At 39.6% G+C, this 20,798-nt stretch overlaps 1 protein-coding gene and 2 pseudogenes across 1 annotated transcript; 1 reads left to right on the top strand and 2 right to left on the bottom strand.

Annotated features, from left to right (window-relative positions):
• Positions 1–314: 314 nt before the first annotated feature.
• Positions 315–1,278, top strand: LOC133054733 (olfactory receptor 51Q1-like; annotated as a pseudogene).
• Positions 1,279–10,774: 9,496 nt separating this feature from the next.
• Positions 10,775–11,718, bottom strand: LOC133054662 (olfactory receptor 51I2-like; annotated as a pseudogene).
• A 7,585-nt stretch (positions 11,719–19,303) lies between these two features.
• On the bottom strand, positions 19,304–20,248 carry LOC133054603 (olfactory receptor 51I1). The gene has a single exon (XM_061139784.1). The coding sequence runs from the start codon at positions 20,246–20,248 to the stop codon at positions 19,304–19,306; it is 945 nt and encodes a 314-aa protein (XP_060995767.1).
• Positions 20,249–20,798: the final 550 nt, after the last annotated feature.

Raw genomic sequence — 20,798 nt, 5'->3', positions numbered from 1 at the left:
GGTTTGGATAAAAGGAAGATTCCAGGGCACTAAGAAGAAAATGAAAATTGAAAACTACAGGCATGAAAAAATCTTAAAGATTTGTTCATGAGTTAATGTGTATAGACTTATCGGGAGAATATGAGTTGTGTGGAAACAGTCTCTGCAGAGACAGGCCAGGAAGAGCTACCGCTGTCTTCCTAAGTTTCCTTAGTAATACTCAACAGCTCTGTATCTTTATTCAGATAGAGTTTAGATCAAACAAGGTAAAGATAAAGATTATTTTTAATGTTTCTGGTTCTCCCTGAGTGAAGAGCTTCAACATGAAACTACATTCCTCTATCATGTCCGAGGCGATGAACACCACCCAAGACCCCTTCTACTTCATCCTCACGGGCATCCCTGGATTTGAGGCCTACCACATCTGGATCTCCATCCCCTTCTGCTGTCTCTACACCATCTCCATCACGGGAAACACTGCCATTCTCACTGTCATCCGTACAGAGCCATCCCTCGCCCAGCCCATGTACCTGTTCCTCTCAATGCTGGCCCTCACTGATCTGGGTCTCACCCTCAGCACCCTGCCCACAATCATGCAGCTCCTCTGGTTTAACATTCAGAAGATCAGCTTAAAGGGCTGTTTTTCCCAGTTCCTCTTCCTCCTTGCATTCTCTGTCATGGAATCTTCAGTCCTACTAGCCATGTCCTTTGACTGCTATGTGGCCATCTGCTGCCCCGTTCATTATGCTACCATCCTCACCAACAGTGTCGTTGGCAGGATGGGACTAGCCATCCTTTGCCGCTGTGTTCTGGCTGCTCTTCCCTCCCTTTTCCTACTCAAGCACCTGCCCTTCTGCCACTCCCACCTTCTCGTTCACTCCTATTGCCTCCACCAGGATATGATTCGCCTGGTCTGTGCTGACATCTGAGTCAACAACTGGTATGCTTTTAAGCTGTGGTTTTGCTCATTATTGTGATGGACCCTCGCTCATCGTGCTCTCCTACACACTCATCCTGAAAAGTATCTTGGGCACAGCCTCATGGACTGAGCGACTGAGGGCCCTCAGTAACTGTCTGTACCACGTGCTGGCTCTTCTGGTCCTGTATGTGCCCATGGTTGGAGCATCTATGACTCATCAATTTGCCTACTGTGCCTCTCCTCTGGTGCATGTGATCATGGCCAATATTTACCTGTTAGTGCCTCCAGTGATGAAGCCTATAATTTACAGTGTAAAGACTAAGCGGATCCACCAGGGAGTTTTTCACCTCTTTTCTCAAAGAAGCATGCATTTAGGGTGAAAGACTGATTGCAATTAATTACAAAGAAATTGCAGGCATAGGTCTACAGGGAGAGTATAGTCAAATTTTTTGAATGGAGAGTGTAAAAAAAAAAAAAAAAATCCCATCATATTTTTAAGGGAGTATGACATGATCTTGGATTTAATCAGATTTTTGTTCTGGGAAAAACTAGCAGCAAACATTCTGTCCAAAAGAGTTGTGGATCCAATTTTATCTGATTCTAGCACATTTATCTGTCAGTGAAATAAGCATCATTGACTGAGTAAAGACCTGCTTAAATTTTTTCTTCATTTCTGAATATTTTTCTCTCCAGTGGGCTTGGTTAAGTAAATGTGAATGAAAACCTTCGTGTTGCCCCCACCACACATTCTCCTAGGCAGTTCCACTTACTCCAAGTAAACTCCAGTTTTCTGGTTCATATAATGGATAGGTGTGCTCTGAGTTTCTCTTGCAAAAAAATAGTAAATAGTTGAGGGAAGACGGATATTGATCAAGTTATTTGGCTATTGATCCAGGCTATATGGATATTGATCAAGAAATTTCTCAGCTATTCAACTGAGACTACCTAATCTATACTTAGCATGATTTAAGCACACACACAATGAGCAAAGAGCCTAAAGATGGAGGTGGGTATAGTTAGAGCCCCCACCATTGGACTAATGATCCTGCATTGCTAGAGGGCCTTAGTATTTAGGATTAAAACTTCAAGTATGTCTGCAGGTAACATTTATGGGAATATAAATTTATTTTTCTCACTATGATAGGCTTTTTTTTTTTAACCTTAATGCTCTTAATGTGGTTTAAATTCTTAGAGGCGGTTTCCCTAAGGCATTCTGGACTTTGCACTAGAAAACATTATGATAGAAAGGATGTGACTTTTGGACTTCCCTGGTGGTCCCTGGTATAGAATCTGCCTTCTAATACAGGGGACACAGATTCAAGCCCTGGTCAGGGAACAAAGATACCACCAGCTGCAGGGCAACTAAGCCCTTGAACCACAACTAGAGAAACCTGTGTGATGCAATGACGACCCTGCACAGCCAAAACAAACAAACAAAATAGATGTGGCTTTAATGATCAGAAAAAATTATTTTATGGAAACCAGGTAACCTCTCTCAGAAATATCATTTTGAAGGGCAGCCATGGGATTCCTTTGGTGGTGTTGCCAGACTCCTCTGTTTATGTGATTCTCCAAGCAACAACACTGGAATGGGTTGCCATGCCCTCCTCCAGGGCATCTTCCTGACCCAGGGATCAAACCCACATGTCTTATGTCTCCTGCATTAGCAGGTGGGTTCTTTACTACTAGCATCACCTGGGAAGTCCATGTAAAAGACACAGTCTTGCATTATTAATAGGTTTCATAGGTGCTCAGTTTATGTGAATTATGTTCTCCTCCATTCCACAATTTACACTCCAGATTATGGATAAGAACATTTGCGTTTGCAGTCATTGTGGGAACAGGAATTAGGGTGGCCAAGTGGTAATCATCCATTTACACAGATGCTCCCAATTGCCATCTAAACACATCCCTGGACAAAAAGGGGTTTCTGAAGGTAGAGGTGACAGAACAAAATTAGCTTCAGGACAATTAGATCTACCAGTGACTTGGGCTGAATTCCCCACACATTCCTATTTTGAAATTCTAACCCCAGTATCTTAACATGTGACTGCATTTGGAGGTAGGGTCTTTATAGACATAATCGAGTTAAAATGAGGTCCTTAGGGTGGACTCTGATCCTGTGTGACTCGAGTCCCTATATGAAGAGACTATTAGGACCCAAGCACAAAAAGAAGACCAGAATGACGACACAGGGAAAAGACAGCCCCCTGCAAGCCAGGGAAGGGGCCCTGAGGAAACCAGAAATACGATAAATTGCTAGAGGCCTCCATAATTTGAAGATAGTAAATTTCTGGCCACTCATTTTGTGGCCGTCCTAGCAAACTAATACAACCAAAGACCTATAGACTATATTTCTGAAACTGTGTAATAAAGGTCAGCTATAGGAGATAAGATAATAATATTTACATTATAAAGGGACTCGAGGAAACATGAAGGGGGATTTTGGGGCAAAATAAGTTGTTCAATGACCAGCGGTGGTAGTTTAGTCACTAAGTAGTGTCCTACTCTTGTGACCCCATAAACTGTAGCCTGCCAGGCTTCTCTGTCCATCGGATTTTCCAGACAAGAATACTGGATTGGGTTGCCATTTCCTTCTCCAGGGGTCAAAGACCAATGAATGATTGCAAATTGCAGGCTAAGCAATTAAAGACAAAGCACGTTTGACAGAAAGCATCAGCCAAGCCTCTGCATAACATCTTTACAGCAGCTGCTGAGAATTAACTCTGTCTTATAAATGATCTCTTGATGAGAGCTATCTATCAACTGAAACTTTTTATTCTCACAGATCATGAACTCTAGAACAGCCAAAATTTCACTAGCACTCAAATGAAGACATTAAATGAAGTAGTCTCTTAATCTTTGTCCTTCAACCTTTTCTGTTTCTTCTCACTAGACAAAACCATTAATTATTTCTGTGTGCATGTGTATGTGTGTGCACGCGCATTGATATTTGTGTGGACTTTATGACATAAGAAATGGCACGATATGTTTAGGTTTCAAAATAGATTTTATGTTTTGAAAACATTTTATTGGTAAATCTCTGCATTAGGTTATCCAGTGCCTAGAATGTAGATAACTATACTAGTCACATTTTATTATGAAAATATTTTGTATTTCATAAAATTAAGAGGGTGGTCTTATTGATCATTTGTAAATTGACCTAAATGAGACACATAAGAGGACACAGGATTGGATATCAATTTTTTGATGATATCAAATGAATTCTTCAAGTGGAAGATAGCCCAAGCTGCTGCTGTGGAAGAACTCGACTCCATCCAGCCTCCTAAGTTCCTTTCTTTTGTAAATAATGAGCATAAAAGGAAGAGACAGAAAACTTTAAGCAACCAAGATGTCTTCCACTGAGCAAATATATAAACAAAGTGTGGTGCATTCATCCAATGGAATATTATTCAGAAATTTAAAAAGATTGGGCTATCAAGACCCATGGACTGTAACCTACCAAACTCCTCAGTCCATGGAATTCTGCGGGCAAGGATGCTGGAGTGGGTTGCCATTTCCTTCTCCAGGGGCTCTTCCTGACCCTAAAGATCGAAACCACGTCTCTCACACTGCAGGCAGATTCTTTACCATCTGAGCCACCAGGGAAGCCCCTAATCAAGATACATAAAGACATGGATGAATCCTAAATGTTCATTGCTAAATGAAGGAAGGTAGTCTTATGGATCTTTAAAACAATTATGATTTCATACAGACAAAACTCAGAAAAAGGTGAAACTTCATAGAGAGTAAACTTACTAGTGGTACCTAAGAATTTAAGCGAGTGGCGTATTAAATTAGTGAAGCACAGAGGGTTTTTTAGAGTGTAGAATCGCTCTGTAATGCTGTGATGGTACACACATGACATTAGGCATTTGCTAAAACTCATAGAAATTTACAGAACCACAGCGTGATCTTTAATAAATATAATTTGTATATATTTATTATATATAATTTTTAAAAGCTACTCAGGATGGAAGACAAAATATGACAAAATGTTGTTCTATTACAAATATATGAGGCAACTGTACTGGAAAAGATGGAGGTAAATGGTGCTGATCTTTGGAACTGGGTGGGATCTGTACTAAAGGCAAAATGAAATATAATAAATGCTGCACCCAGGGATCGAACCCTCATATTTTATGTCTCCTGCAGTTGGATTCTTTACGAGTAGTGCCACCTGGGAACCAAGTTTCTCCCTACTTGGCTGGGATGTTATGGAAAAGCAAGGGGAGCAACGTGAATGATCCATGGACTGGAGTTGGAGACATCAGTATGAAGTCATGTTTCGCTTAATGTAGATACAGCTGATTAAGTAAAACATACTTATAGATATTTGTATACAAACAGGGCAGTATACAGACATATATTTTCTTGCTCTCTTAACTGGGAGGACTAAGAAGAAATGACAAGCTAGTAGCAACAATTGCATATATCACACAAAATTCAATATTTTTGGAAATAATTTTAATTTATCTGGCAAAATCTGTACAGGAAATATTGAAGCTAAAATTTGTTAAATTTCCAGTGAGAAAATTAACTGAAAACCTGTATAAATTAAAGTTATTCTAGCACTATTTTCCATGCTGAAATAATATCAGAAAAATAAGAGATTTAAACTTTTTTGTAAAAATGTCAAACTACTCTAACTTGTCTTACAAGCAATACTAAGCAAATTTGAATACTTGTACAACCCTTCTGAATTTATTTATAAAATATTCAAACATTTTACATAATGTTTATGTCAATATGAGCATATTCTGTCATTGTGTTATTATGATTATAGATTTTTATAACTTATTATCTATTTGTATTTCTTTTGCCTCTCATCTTAGAAGCTAGGTTTTTGTCATGGCTTGACTATTTTCATTAAATATATAAACATATGTATATAAATATTTTAAGTGAGTATGGTATCTACCTTGTGTATTAAATACCAGGTAATATTTGCAAAACTAAAAGTTCCAGTAACAACTTTTAACCTGTAAATTGGCAGAAAAAGGTAGCATCATCATGTGTATTAAAAACGGGCTAAGTTATTGCAGGGGCTTCCCTGGTAGCTCAGTAGTAAAGAGTCCACCTGCCAATGCAAGAGATGTAGATTCTATCCCTGGTTTGAGAAGATTCCCCTAGAGATGGAAATGGCAAGCTATTTCAGTATCTTGACTGGGAAATCCCATGGATGGAGGAACCTGGAGGACTACAGTCCATGGGGTCACAAAAGAGTCTCTCCAACATGACTTAGCAACTAAACAACAACACAGTTATTGCAGGCACCACATTCATTAAGTTACAGTACTGTACACATTCTTCCTTAGAAATTAGCTATTTATGCGTTTCAGTGTTTGTAACTTCCACATATTGTTATGTGAGAAATGTTACTGGGGAAATAAGTCAGCAACTTGGAAGATGCTATCATATATCTTGAAATGAATGGCCTAAAATTATTTTAACCATTGCTGCTGAAAGGTCAAAATTAGAAGGTTTTATTTATTCTTGAATTTTCCCTTTCTAATATGCTCTTCTTTTATACATGCTTAAATTGTTTTAAATATAGAGGAATACCCGTCTCCATAATAAAGATGATCATGCTTCACAACAATTTGTAGGTGAAAGAAAGAAATATTAGCAAAATATGTATAATATATTATATACATATAAATGTGTATAAAGTTATCTAAACATAAGATATTTTCTCTACCATTCATGTTGGAAATTTCGTGACCCTGAACCTATGGGATTCATTAAACAAAGAAATGCTTATTGCTAATTGAAATTTATCACTCTACTTAATTTATTAGTTTACACAATTTAGCTTCAAACCTAGTTCTGCCCAATAGATCCATAAGACAAGCATATGTTAGTTTCAATTTTCTAGTAGCAATATTAAAAAAGTAAACAGAAATAAATTAAAGTATTTTCAAAGTATATATTGTTTAACCCAATATATCTAAAATGTAATCATTTAAACATGTAACCTATGTTTAAAAAATAATAAGATAGTTTACATTCTTTTTTTTAATGTTAAGTCTCCAAAGTCTGGCCACATATCATTACAACAAATATCAATTCAAATCAGCCATTTTTCAAGAGCTCAATAACCACATGTGCCTAGTAGCCTTCATATTACATGGTATATCTTTATCCTTAACCTTACAAGACTACAAAGCATCTCTAGAGGTTCTTATTTAAAGTTACAATCATTGAGAGCATCAGACACAAAAAGATATACTAGATAATGTTATAAAATAATGCTTTAAATAAATTGTACAACTATCACTTTGGATTTTTCTAAGATTTGGATTATTGAACAACTGTGAAAAAAATCAGTAATAATAAAATAATAAGAAAGAATAATCTTCATATATATGGAAACTAGAAAGATGGTACCAACGATCCTATGTGCAGGGCAGCAAAGGAGATACAGACATAAAGAACAGAGTTTTGGACTCAGTGGGAGAAGGAGAAGGTGGGATGATTTGATAGAATAGCACTGAAACATATAGATTACCATAAATAAATAGATAACCAGTGTGAGTCTGATGAATGACGTAGGGCACCCAAAGAAGCTGGTGCTCTGTGACTACCCGCAGGGTTGGGTTGAGGAGGTAATTGTGGGGGGTGGAGGGATGTTCAGGATGGAGGGAACACATGTATGCCTCTGGCTGATTTGCACTGATGTATGGCAAAAACCATCACAATATTGTAAAGTAATTATCCCCAATTAAAATAAATAAATAAATTAAAAAGAATAATCTGAACATCATTCTGAGTGTTGCTGCTAGTCAATCATGCCCTCTGAAGTGATGGTTTCTATGACAAAAGAAGTGACTCTGAAAGTAATGTAACTAAAAATGAGATTTGATCACATATCTAAAGTGTGTTGAAGCACATTCATCCTTTAGACTTGCAGCTTACTGGTAGATTCAACTGCTGATGACACCTAAAACCTAGAAGGGAATATCTGACTCGCCCCAAGAATTACTACAACATCTTTGCTAAATTTCTAGATTTTATTTTCTATGCTGCATCCAAAAATAAGATAGTATTACATATTTACCCTTTATACGTAGCAGGTACTCAAAAATACTACTTGGATAAATGAAGAAAATGATTCGTCACTTATTAATGAAAGATATACATATTATTTATAATCCCAAGTCTTTGGGTACCTCTCCAGAAGCAGTAATTATCCATGATATTTGACTGTGAAATTTGATCAATATCTGTCTAAGAAATTCACCTTGAATTTCACCTTCTTAGACAGTTTATAGAAACTGTTATTGGTGGATATATAACCTAGTGGCCTTCAAATTGATTACTTGTTCTTTTAGGGAAATAAGATATTTTTGGAAGTGCCTGAGCACAAAAATTTTTGTAAGAATAAATTTTTGATGTTCAGCATCCATATAGTTTCTTTATGAAATGGCTTTGTCCGGGAATGTAAGAGGTCTGACTGTGCCTCTGTTACACTACATTTTTTTCCTTTCTACAATCTTATTTACTCACTTTGCAAAAATGAAATAGTAATAGCAATAAATTTTAATTTTAAAAAAGGAAAAAATGTGAATAGACATAGTTCTTAAAGCCATTTAATGTTTCCATTGTATATCCCAAATAGTAAACATTTCTGAGATACCTATCAAAAGGCCTACTGGAAATATTGACATAGATTTTGAGGAAGTGAATGACACCAGTGATAGGGTAGCATATTCTAGAGTAAGACAAATGGTATCAATTCATAAATAATAAATATTTTCCAGATCCAAGAAAAATAAAATCATGCAGCTCATTAAGAGATGGATTGAAATCAAATTTTACTTTTAACATATAAAAATTTGTATTATGCTCATGTTGTTTTGACAATTATGTTTTAATATCAGAAAAATAACTCAATAAAGAATATAGATTTAGAACAATGTTCTATGTGTGACCAAATTTTAAACATATAACTTAAATATATGTATACATATTTCTTGGAAAGTATTATGAAAGAGCAACCACTAAAAGTTTCTCAAACAGAAAAATATATTATATGTATTACAAACTCTTTGTGAAGATAAAATTAAAATTTGAGTTTGAGGAGAAAAGGGACTAACATAAAAATATGTGAATGGAATGTTAAAGAATATGTTCATGCATATTTAAATTCATAATGTTTGGTATCAAAATATGCATTTAGTTTACATTAGTTATTTTAAACTGTGATATAACAATTTATTTTAAACTTGATATATTTATGAAGTGAAGCCTTAGTCTCTCAGTCATGCCCAACTTTTTGTGAACCCACGGACTGTAGCAGCCTGGCAGGCTCCTCTGTTCATGGAATTCTTCAGTCAAGAATCCGGGAGTAGGTTGCCATTCCCTTCTCCAAGGGATCTTCCCAACCCAGGGATCAAACCTGGGTCTCTGGGATACAGGCAGATTCTTTATTATCTGAGTCACCAGGGAAGCCTCAGTATATTTATAATACAGCCAAAATGTGTGCTCAACAACTATGTAAATCTATGATAAAATTTAGGTTTTAATCTGAAAATGCCTAAAAGGATTCCTAGTTTTTTACCTATTAATTATTTTATATGGAGATTGTAAAAATTTGGTAACCACTATTTTAAACAGACCAAGTATTTCAAAAAGTTCACTATTTAAAGGTGACCCTGATGACATCGATGTGCTCAGGAAGAATAGCATATGATGAGAAAAACATTTCCCTTGCATTTGTAAGATCTGAAGTGTGAGAGGCTGAGATCTGAGGCCAGTTACTGATCAAGCAGCACAGGCCTATCAATCCACCATACACAGACCTCTATTATTTAGGAGGGGTGAAGACGTACTCTCTCATTTGACCAAAGGTTTCCAGGAAGCCACAGACACCCACAGGCAGAAGGAAGAAGTGCCACCTAGAACTTGCTGACAGTTTGAGAGAAGGGGCGGAGCAGAGGGAAATACACAAGCCCACCGGCCTCAGGGCATGGTGCGGATAGGAGCGGAGGGGAGTGCACAATCCAGACAGCAGAGAAACGGGACCCAAAGCTCTACCAAAGCAGAATTCTGTTGGTGTTTCTGTTGGGAGTTTTCAGATCTGAAACCTGGTGTGTAAGGTTGTCCATATCTTACTTGATACCTAAGTTGAGGCCATTTACTCAGCTGTTCTTCATCCTCAGAATTTCCTGGCATATAAAATTTTGGTAGCCACTATTCAAAACAGACTGAATAGGCTGAGAGTAGACACCACTGGATGGTAAGCTGGGGGGAAGAGTCTGATTCTGTATATAACAAGAAGGAAGTTGTTTTATATGTAGTTTTACCATAAATTTACTGTTTAGACAAGGATACTATTGAGAAGAGAAGGGATTGCTATTAATAACAATGCTAAGAAAAATAAGCATAAATCACGACAATCTGAGACAATCCAGAAAATACACTTATCTTGCTCAAAGTCATGTTACTAGGATGGTCTTTTACGGGGAGCAGGTTTTTAATATCTGTCTGACCCATCAAAGCAAGAACTTATTATATTTCAATTCAAATATCAGTAAGTCTCAAGCTTCTACTGGTAACATCCTATTTGTCAGACTGTTTGGTGTGAGACTTGAGAAAAACAGGCAAAGGGCATTCAAGATCTCAACTTGATCATAACTGTCAGAGATGGCATGTGTGTGGGCACATACAGAGACACACCTATGTTGATAACATGTGAGATGGCAAGGCATCAGGGTAACTCCTGTGATCCAAATACAAGCCTGAGGCAATGTTGTGAATTCCTCACTCCTATTCTTCCCCAGAAATCCTGGTGTGGCGCTTTGCCCACAGAAGAAACACGATCAGAATTTATGGACTGGTTCAAAGTCCCTCCCTGCTTCGAATGACTCAAAGTCATTCTCTCTTGCAGGAAAACAAGGTGACAATTCCCTGTTGGATTGGTTTGGTCTTGACACTGTAGATGATGGGATTGAGCACAGGAGGGACAAAGAGGTAGATGCTGGACATGAGTGTGTGGGCCAGAGGTGAGGCATGCTTGGCAGTATGATGCATCACAGACACGCCAATCAAAGGCATGTAGTACACAAGTACCGCACAGATGTGTGACACACACGTGTTGAGGACCTTCTGCCATCCCTCCCCAAAGCAATGGCTAGCACTCTGTAAAGAATCAACATATAGGAGACCACAATCAGCAGGGAGTCCAGTCCATAAGTGGCCAAGACAATGGCTAAACCCAGGATGCTATTGAGCTTAGTGTCTGCACAAGGCAGCTGGATCAGGTCTGAGTGGAGGCAGTAAGACTGGGAGAGGACGTTAGTGTGGCAATAGGGCAGTGACCTCAAGAGGACTGGAAGGGGAGCCCTGAGGATCACACTCTTCAGTGTAATGACCAGACCAATGCAGACAATACGGGGCAGGGTGAGGATGGCTGTGTAGCACAGTGGATTGTAGATGGCTACAAAGTGATCATAACTCATAGCCAGCAGGACCCCTGACTCCATGCAGGAGAAGGTGTGGATGAAGAACATCTGGGCAAGGCAGCCATCAAAGTCAACCCGGCGGGCATCAAAGCAAAGAATGCCCATGACAGTAGGCAGTGTGGACACAGAGACACCCACCTCAGTGCCAGCCAACATGGAGAGAAACAGGTACATGGGCTCATGTAAGGCAGGATCCGCTTGCACCGCTGCCATGATTAGGCTGTTGCCCACAATAGCTACAATGTACATGATGAAGAAGGGGATGGACAGCCAGCCATGTTGGGCCTCCAATCCTGGAATGCCAGTCAGGAAGACAGATAGGAGGTCAAGACTTTCATTGCTCTTAGCTTTCATGCCATCAACAGCAGTGACCAGTCTTTACCTGCCACTTGGAAAAAAAAAAAAAAAGAATCAGTTAACTCCCACCCATGAAGCCTTCTGCCTTAGCAACCTAACCTCAAAGTCTGAAGAAGAGAGAGATGGAAAGACATGGAGGAAATTGGAGTCATCTACATTATTCCTTGTAAAAATATTCTCACCTGCTATTCCCCTGACAGCCAGAGCCCTAAAATCTTATGCATAAAAAAGATATTTGAGACTACCCAATCTCATGAGAAATAGCATCATTTAAAAATTGAGAAGCACTAGAATAAATCAGAAGTGGGCAAAATCAATGCTCAACCAGTTAATACATGATTTAACTTGTAGAGGTAATAATATTCTTTTACTTGGATATAAGAAATAAATTAAAAAAATAGCTTCATGTGTTCAGTGTTTTAGACCTCTGGAGATGGATTTTCACAGACCTCAGTTCAGAGCCCAGTTTACAGTTTATGAGCAGTGTCACCTGGAACAGATAACTTAAACTTTCGAAGCCTCTGTGTTTCTATATCTAAAATAGATAAAATACATCTATTGCATATGGACATTGTAAAGGTAAACACGATATCATATGGTATGTATGGACACACCTCATTTGTCACAAAGAGTAAAAATGAAGGCTTATAAACACTAGCCCTGACCCATGGCATGGAGGAGGAACATGAATGATGGCAAAGAGTAAGAACAGCACCCAGGAGCGCACAGCTTCAGGGAAATAATGCAGTCTTTGTGTGCTAGAAAGGATAACCAGATGGGCAACTGTTTCTCTGCCAAGATGCCTGATTTCAGTCCCATAACAACCATGTTAAGTGACTGTCCTTAAGGCATTAAGTGGCTAAATTGGGACTAGAATCTAATCATTTCAACTGTAAGTCCTGTGGTCCTTCCTATGAAACCCAGCTGCCAGCCTTCTGAAGTTGCAGGCACCTAAGTAAGAAGAATGTAGAGATGTTGGGAAGTTGGTCACCTTCACCTTCACAGGCAGAGCAAAGTAGAGAATGGAAGACAGATTTATTTTTCCTGCTTCCTAAGAAGACTAGGAGATTTACTTGCTTTATCTTCCTCTTCCTTGTTGTTGAACTCCCACTGCCATTCGTAGTCAACACCTTCATTTTATCTGCAGCTTTTCCTTTACTACTTAAGTGGAAATAGTAGCCTCGTATCTGAGTTGAAAATATTTTACACATGATTCTTATTTTATGACAAGTGCCTTTACACCTCTGTTCTCCGTTGAAATCTTAGGTAAACTTGTGTCTGGTTCATTCTTGCCTCCCACTGCTTCATGTTTCTAGCACAAAGATACGCTCAAATATTCATGAATTAATAAAAGCATGAGCACATTGTTCAGGGTCATAATTGAAGTACATTCAGTTCTGGGTTCCGTTCTCTACATTGAACTTAAACCAGTGGTACACACACAGAGACAGAGGGGACCAAGTCATATAAAGAGCATTGAAGGAACCAGTGATGCTGTGTTCTGAGAAGAGACTGCAGCAGAGATGGACGGGTATGGGTGTAAGAGGTAAGGAGTGACAGATGGAGACCACAACATGACAATTTAGGGTCCAGATAAGGAAGATTTTTCTGAGTCAAAGCTACAAGATGAGATAATAAATTGTCAGTGAACGTGCTCAAGCAACAATCAGAATTGTATAACCACTGATGGAAGTGCTGGGCGGGGGGGGAAATTCAGGCAGCTTCTAACTGGGATTAAAGGTGCTTTCAAGTCTCTTTCTGCCCTTCGGCTTGATGTTCCAGGAGGTCAGAATCTCTCCTGGTCTGTGATGCTGACAGTATCATGACTTTGGTTCTGTGTGGAATAGAACAGAGGCAAGCTCTCAGCCTCTGTCATGGGATTGCCATGTGTCTTTCACTGATAGAGCTGTCTCTGCAGCCTTATCTGAAAGTGCTGTCCAGGAGGACACCTGGTACTGGAAGGTATATTACTCTTATCTTTATTTAAAGAAAATATATATGAAACTAAGATTTTGGAATTTTATTTTTAATTATTTTTTCCATTAAAAGGGTTATACAGTATTACCAACCAAGTGGGATCCACTCCTGGAATTTGAGAATGGGTCAACAGACAAAAGTCAGTCAATGTGATATGTCATCTTAATAGAAAGAAGGAAAGCAACCAAGATCATCTCAACTGATCCAACAAAAGAATCTGACAAAAGGGAATTTTATTTTTATTTGTTTAAACCCTTCCATCATAAGCCACACGAATCATAGCAAATACACAAGCACACACTTGCATGGACGGAGATTCACTCGGAAACACAGAGTCTTGAGAGAGGCTGAGGGACCCACACAGGGGCACAGAGAGAGTCACAGACTGAAATGTACTTCTTGTGAGCTTACAAAGAGATCTCAGACTCACCTGAAAGAGCGCAATGAAGTGAGAGCCAGCTTGAAAGACAAAGAGCCTGAGCTCACAGTGGTTCCAGAAGGAAACTCAAGCAGGAACTAGCCAGAGACAGGCAGACTTTACATCTCTGACTACGAGTTCCTAGGCACCAAAGTCTCTGGGGTCCTGGCTTGCCTGAGTGTGATGCTGTGCTGGTAATGGGGGAAGAAAAGGAGGATTAGATGTCACTTGGCAACAGAAGGAGGAAAAAAAAAAAACTATCCCTGGAGACACTGCTCTCTCTCCAAAGAGAAAATAAAATTCCAACTGCTTCCTTATGATGAAGAGGATAATTTTCCTCCAAGCTCCATAGCAACATCCTTCCTATCCCAACTATCCAGTCTCAAAATCAGAACCCTCAGCAGAGAACTCAGATCTGAAATCCCCAAATTTTGGGCTAAAAATCCATATTTTGGGGTAGAACCTGAAGCTTTACCCTCTGAGCCACCAGGAAAGCCCTAAATAGTATACAATTTGTGTGTGTGTGTTCAGTCATGTCTGACTCATTGCGACCCTTTGGACTATAGCACACCCAGACTCCTCTGTTCATGGGATTTTCAGACAAGAATACTGGAGTGGATTGCCATTTCCTTCTCCAGGGAATCTTTCCAACCAAGGGGTCAAAGTGATGTCTCCTGTGTTGCAGGTGGATTCTTTATCATTGAGCCTTCAGGGAAATTCCATGGTGTCTGAGAGAGTAAAGAATCTGCCTGCAGTGTGGGAGACTTGGGTTCGATCCCTGGGTTGGAAAGATTCCCTAGAGAAGGGAATGGCAATCCACTCCAGTATGCTTGCCTTGGAGAATTCCATGGACAGAGGAGCATGGTGGGCTACAGTCCATGGGATCTCAAAGAGTCAGACATGACTGAGCAAGTAACACTTTCACTTCAGGGGCTTCCCAGTTGGTACTAGTGGTAAAGAACCTGCCTGCCAATGCAGGAGACATAAGAGACATGGGTTCAATCCCTGAGTTAGGAAGATCCCCTGGAGAAGGAAATGGAAAACTGCTACACTATTCTTCCCTGGAAAATTCCATGGACAGAGGAACAGGGTGGGCTACAGTTCATGAGGCCACAAACAACTGGACAGGACTGAGAACACCTATTTCAAGCTTAGACCCAATAGGCAAACTCCAGAACTCAGAGCCAAGAGAACAGACCTTGATGTGTAGAGTTAGTCCCAAGATTTAACCAACAGATCATATGACCATGGCTACCTCCATTCACTTATAACTGGTGTTTCCTGCTCAATTCCCTCTCCCATCACCTCCAATCCAACCCTCTACCAAGTTCTACAAGACTGAGATCTCCTCCAGGAGAGACATCTCCACTGAAAGACCACTGAGTTCAAAGTCACATAAAGTGGGTTTGAGCCTTAACCTTTCTGTCTACTAGCTCCATAATTCATGAATCTAGTATTCCTTCAAACTGGTACTTGATCTGTAAAAAAATAGATCCTGTCTATAAGGGATTCAAATAAAAAGAAGAAAGTGATCTTTAAAAATGTGATTGTACTACATGTGGTAATTATACTCATTAGGAGTTCTGCTAAAGGTTCTAATTTCAGATACTCCAAATAGTTAATTCTTCCAAATAACTGATCTTCCCATTAAATATTTTCATTTTATCTCCCCCTTGTTTCAGTTTCAGACAGAGTAAAAGTGTACTGAGGAAAGGAATGGTGGGAGATCTCTCTATTTTTTCTATCAAGTCGTGGGATGGTTAGGGAATAGAAATAGAATATGGACAGAGAAGAAATTTTTCCTTCTCCATGTGGAACTTTGATATATCTTAGAGAGGCAGTTTGAAAACTCTTTCTACTTTCCATCACTGTAGAATTCACTAGGTAAAAATTAATGGGTTAGGAATGAGAAGATATAATTAAAGAGAATGCAAAAAGCAGTCTTGTGAATAGGGTCCTAGAATTATGGAGAATAGAGAGACCGACATGGTGCCTCAGATTGAGCATAAGTTCCTGGTGAGGAGAATGTAGGCTTTGAGAAGACCCAGAGGGAAGTGTCTCTAACTGTGTCGTTAGAGGCAGCATAATGGGGAATAAGCATCATCCTTGATACAGTCTTTCATTTATTTAACTAGTCATTTGGTTGTTGATTTAATTCACATGCATTGGGCATGGCAAACACTGTGCTAGGTGTAAGATTTTAGGTTTGACTATCATTTCATTATCTCTTTTTCAACTTTCGAAAAGTCTTCTTTCAAGACTTAGTGTCTGCCACTATCTTACGAGTAAAGAAGTCAGGGGAAATAGTATTTGTTCATTCCAAGAGTGATAATGCCAAATATAATGTTTGTGCAAATCCCAACAAAAGGGATCTGTTACAAGTTAGGGCTTCCCTGGTGGCTCAGATGGTCAGAGTCTGCCTGCAATGCAGGAAACACAGGTTTGATCCCTGGGTTGGGAAGATCCCCTGGAAGAAGGCATAGCAAACCACTCCAGTATTCCTGCCTTTAGAATCCCATGGACAGAGAAGTTTGGTGGGCTACAGTCCATGGGGTCTCATAGAGTTGGACTTGACTGAGTGACTATCACTTTCACTTTCATTTATGGAAAAATTATGAAGCATTTTGCCCCAGAGAGCTTAAATAGGAAAATAAATTTGTCTTGAGGTGTTTAAATCAAAATTTTTTTCAATGGAGCAAAAAGATGCACACAATGCAGGTACATGTTTGGTGCAGAAAAATACAATCACATTAAGAATTTCTCATTTTAGAAAAGGAATATAGACTTTAGAAGGAAGTTAATGGAGTTTGTAGAAAACAAAAAAGTCTCAAAAGAGGTTTTGATCAGGAGACGTGTATGCATTGAACAATCACCCCAAAAACTCTTGCAAGATTCTGTATCTTAGTGTAACATCCAACTGATTATTTTCCCCTCTATAGTCAGACACGACTGAGCGACTGAAATGAACTGAACTGAACTGATATTGTATTTACTTAGAAGGTAGCCTCTAGTGGGATTGTACCTGAATTTTGGATTGCAGGTTAGTTGAGATCTTAGCAGGTGGACATTGGGAGAAAAGCAAGACATCTAGTGATGAGGCAGGAGCCTGAGTGCTAGTGAAGAGGCTGGAGACTGTTCATCCCATTTCAGTTATTTCCGTGTTCCATGCACACTTCCTTGTGAAGATGAGACGTTATAAGTCTGTATATCCCTTCACCACCAACACCTTACACCTAGTTGTCAGGCACTCAATTTCTTCCAGCTTTAAAAATCACCTTCAAGCTTAGGCTTCCCAGGTGGTGCAATGATAAAGAATACACCTGCTGATGCAGGAGATGCAAGAGACTTGATCAGGCTTGATTCCTGGCTCTGGAAGATCCCTGGAGCAGGAAATGGTCACCCACTTCATTATTCTTGCCTGCAGAGGCTACAACCCATAGGATCACAAAGAATCTGGTTTGACTGAGCGCACACACATAATCTTAGGCACTCTCTCAGGATCGATCTTGTTTCCAGAGCTTCTTTTTTTTTTTTTTTTTTTATTTTTATTTTTTTTTTCCAGTGGGTTTTGTCATACATTGATATGAATCAGCCATGGATTTACATGTATTCCCAATCCCGATCCCCCCTCCCACCTCCCTCTCCACCCGATTCCTCTGGGTCTTCCCAGTGCACTTGTCTCATGCATCCCACCTGGGCTGGTGATCTGTTTCACCATAGATAGCATACATGCTGTTCTTTTGAAATATCCCACCCTCACATTCTCCCACAAAGTTCAAAAGTCTGTTCTGTATTTCTGTGTCTCTTTTTCTGTTCTGCATATAGGGTTATCGTTATCACCTTTCTAAATTCCATATACATGTGTCCAGAGCTTCTTAGTGTAAAACCTCCCCTTTGTCTAAACAAAGCTGTTTGCAATTTTCCCAAAGAGTCTAGACCAATATTCTAGTTTAAAGGTTTTCAACCTGTAATATATATCAGATTTGCTTGGAGGGCTTATTAAAAATACATATTGCTGGACGTCACCACCTAAGACTTTCTGATCAGGACATCTGAGGAAAGGCCTGAGAATTTGTATGCCTAATAATTTCCCAACCAAGGCTGATGACACTAGTCTGGGAATCACACTTTGAGAACTAGTTTTTCAGACTCATATTATTCATGATCTTTCTTATTTTTGTTGCACATTAGATACCCAAAAACTTAGAGGGGTTAAAAAAGAGAAACACTATGCCACTCAGCCTTTAATCACCCCAAGGTCTTATTAAAAGCAATTTGAATTCAGTAGGTCTTCTTCAGGGTCTAAGATTCTGTTTCATTAACAAACCACCAGATATAACAATGCTGTTGTTCACTGGACCACACTTGGAGTAGTAAAGGTCTAAATATGTTTGCCTAAATATTTTTTCCTCAAGCAGTTTGTTATGCCAAGATCATTATTTTCCTGTCTTTCTGCCACCCTGACAAACTACCATAACCCTTCTCTTCCTTCACAGTCTACCTCACAAACATAGAAATTTTTTTTTATTTCCACAAACCAGTGGGACCTTCCTCCCCCATGCATGCTAAGTTGTTTCAGCCGTGTTCAAATATGTGTGACCCTATGGACTGTAGCCCACCAGGCTTCTCTGCCCATGGGGTTCTCCAGACCAGAACACTGGAGTGGATAGTCATGCCCTCCTCCAGGAGATCTTCCTAACCTAGAGATCGAACCCACATCTCCTTCATTGGTGGGCAGGTTCTTTAACTAGTGCCACATGGAAAGTGCCCTTTTCCACCCCACAAAGCACCATACTTCCACTGAATTTTGTCTTCAGTTTATCATTTCCTCAGTCTTGGTAGTAGCAGAATTGTGTTCCAGGATAATTGCACTGTAGAGCTTCCAATATTTTCACATATGTCAAATATATTTCAGAGCATCTTTATTTTTTATGTTTTTCCCTTGATACATCTATCTCTTAAGAATATGTCTTATTCATCATTATAATATTGCTAACAACTAGCACAAAGATTTTCATAGAGTAAGTGTTCAGGACATATATCATTTTATTGAGTCCGATATTCTTTTATTAGCTCCATATTCATGCTATCAAGATCCTGGCTCTTTTCCTTGTTTTAACATTCCTAAAGTCAGAAAAAGTCTTATTCCTTCCTCCAAAATGGTTCTCTCAGGGTCTGCAGCATCCCTCAGCCCCAAGTCTTACAGAAGACTTGACGGATCCCTCTGCGTATCTCCTTTGTCTTCACACTGTAGATGATGGGGTTGAGCATGGGGGGTATAAACAGGTAGACGTTGGACATCATGACATGAACAACAAGTGGGGCACTTTTCCAGAAGCGGTGGATCATGGAGACAGCGATTATGGGCACATAAAAAGCCAAGACTGCACAGATGTGGGACATGCAGGTGTTGAGAGCCTTGAACCGCTGCTCCTGGGATGCAATAGCCAGCACGGCTCTCAAGATCAACGTATAAGAAAGCAGGATAAAAGTTGAGTCTATGCCGTACGTGAAAAGAACCACAAAGAGCCCATAGATGTTATTAATATGGATATCTCCACATGCCACTTTCATGAGATCTGGATGGAGGCAGTATGAGTGATGTAAAACATTGCCTTTGCAGAAGGGCAGTCGTTTCACCAGAAAGGGGAAAGGAAAGAGAGTGGTGAAACTTTTGGCAAGGATGCCCAGGCCCATAGCCAAGATGCGGTTGTTGGTGAGCACAGTTGCATAGCGTAGTGGGTCACAAATAGCCACAAAACGATCAAAGCTCATGGCCAGCAGTATGCCTGACTCCATGAAAGAGAAAGTATGAATGAAGAACATCTGAACCAAGCAGGCATCAAAGTCAACATGACGATACTTGAAGCAGAAGGTAGCAAGCACGGTGGGAAGTGTAGAGAAGGACACTCCCAGATCATTGAGAGAGAGCATAGAGAGGAAGTAGTACATGGGCTGGTGTAGAGAAGGCTCTCGAATCACCAAAGCAAGGATGGTGAGGTTGCCTATGATGGAAATCAGGTAGAGGATGCAGAAAACCAGAGCAACCCAGGCTTGACCAGTCTGCATACCAGGGATGCCTGTTAGCTGGAGTGTGGCTGGCTGGAAGGGGGTGCCATTGAGGCCCAACATGGCAGGCAGATATAAGGGTGTGTGGGAATGTTCTTCACTCTTTCTCAGACATCCTGTCTCCAACACAAAAGGTCAGAGATTGAAAGTGTTGGCTTCTGGTCATACTTCCTCCATTAGACCATGAGCTCTTTGAGGATAACAACTGAGTTCTACTCATCTCTGACTCACCAGAGCCCAGTCCCCTCTTGCGACCATGTTATAAACTCCATGTTACCTCCTCACCTAGGTTTAAATGTTGATGTCTCTAAAAAATCATCTTAGATACAACCTCTCTTGTATCTACTTTTTTATCATCTTCATTCCAAGATTATTTCTAGATCTTGGTGAAATGGAAAAACTCTTAGAGGATCAACAAACATGAAGGACTCTTTACAAAATAGCTTTACCCCACTGTCCTTAATCCCTGGTGTGAAAATTTATGTAATCCAGAAGGGCATATTTCACCAATGTTTCAGATTTTCCTCACTATGGAAGGTAACTTTGAAAATGTCTCCCCCAGAGTAAACATGATCTGTCACCACCCAGCAATAATTTTTTCTTTGCTTTCACC

Source organism: Dama dama, chromosome 1 (assembly GCF_033118175.1).
Source record: "Dama dama isolate Ldn47 chromosome 1, ASM3311817v1, whole genome shotgun sequence".
Taxonomy (NCBI): Eukaryota; Metazoa; Chordata; class Mammalia; order Artiodactyla; family Cervidae; genus Dama; species Dama dama.
Note: the sequence above shows the minus strand (reverse complement) of the source record. Positions and strands in the feature narration are given on the sequence as shown.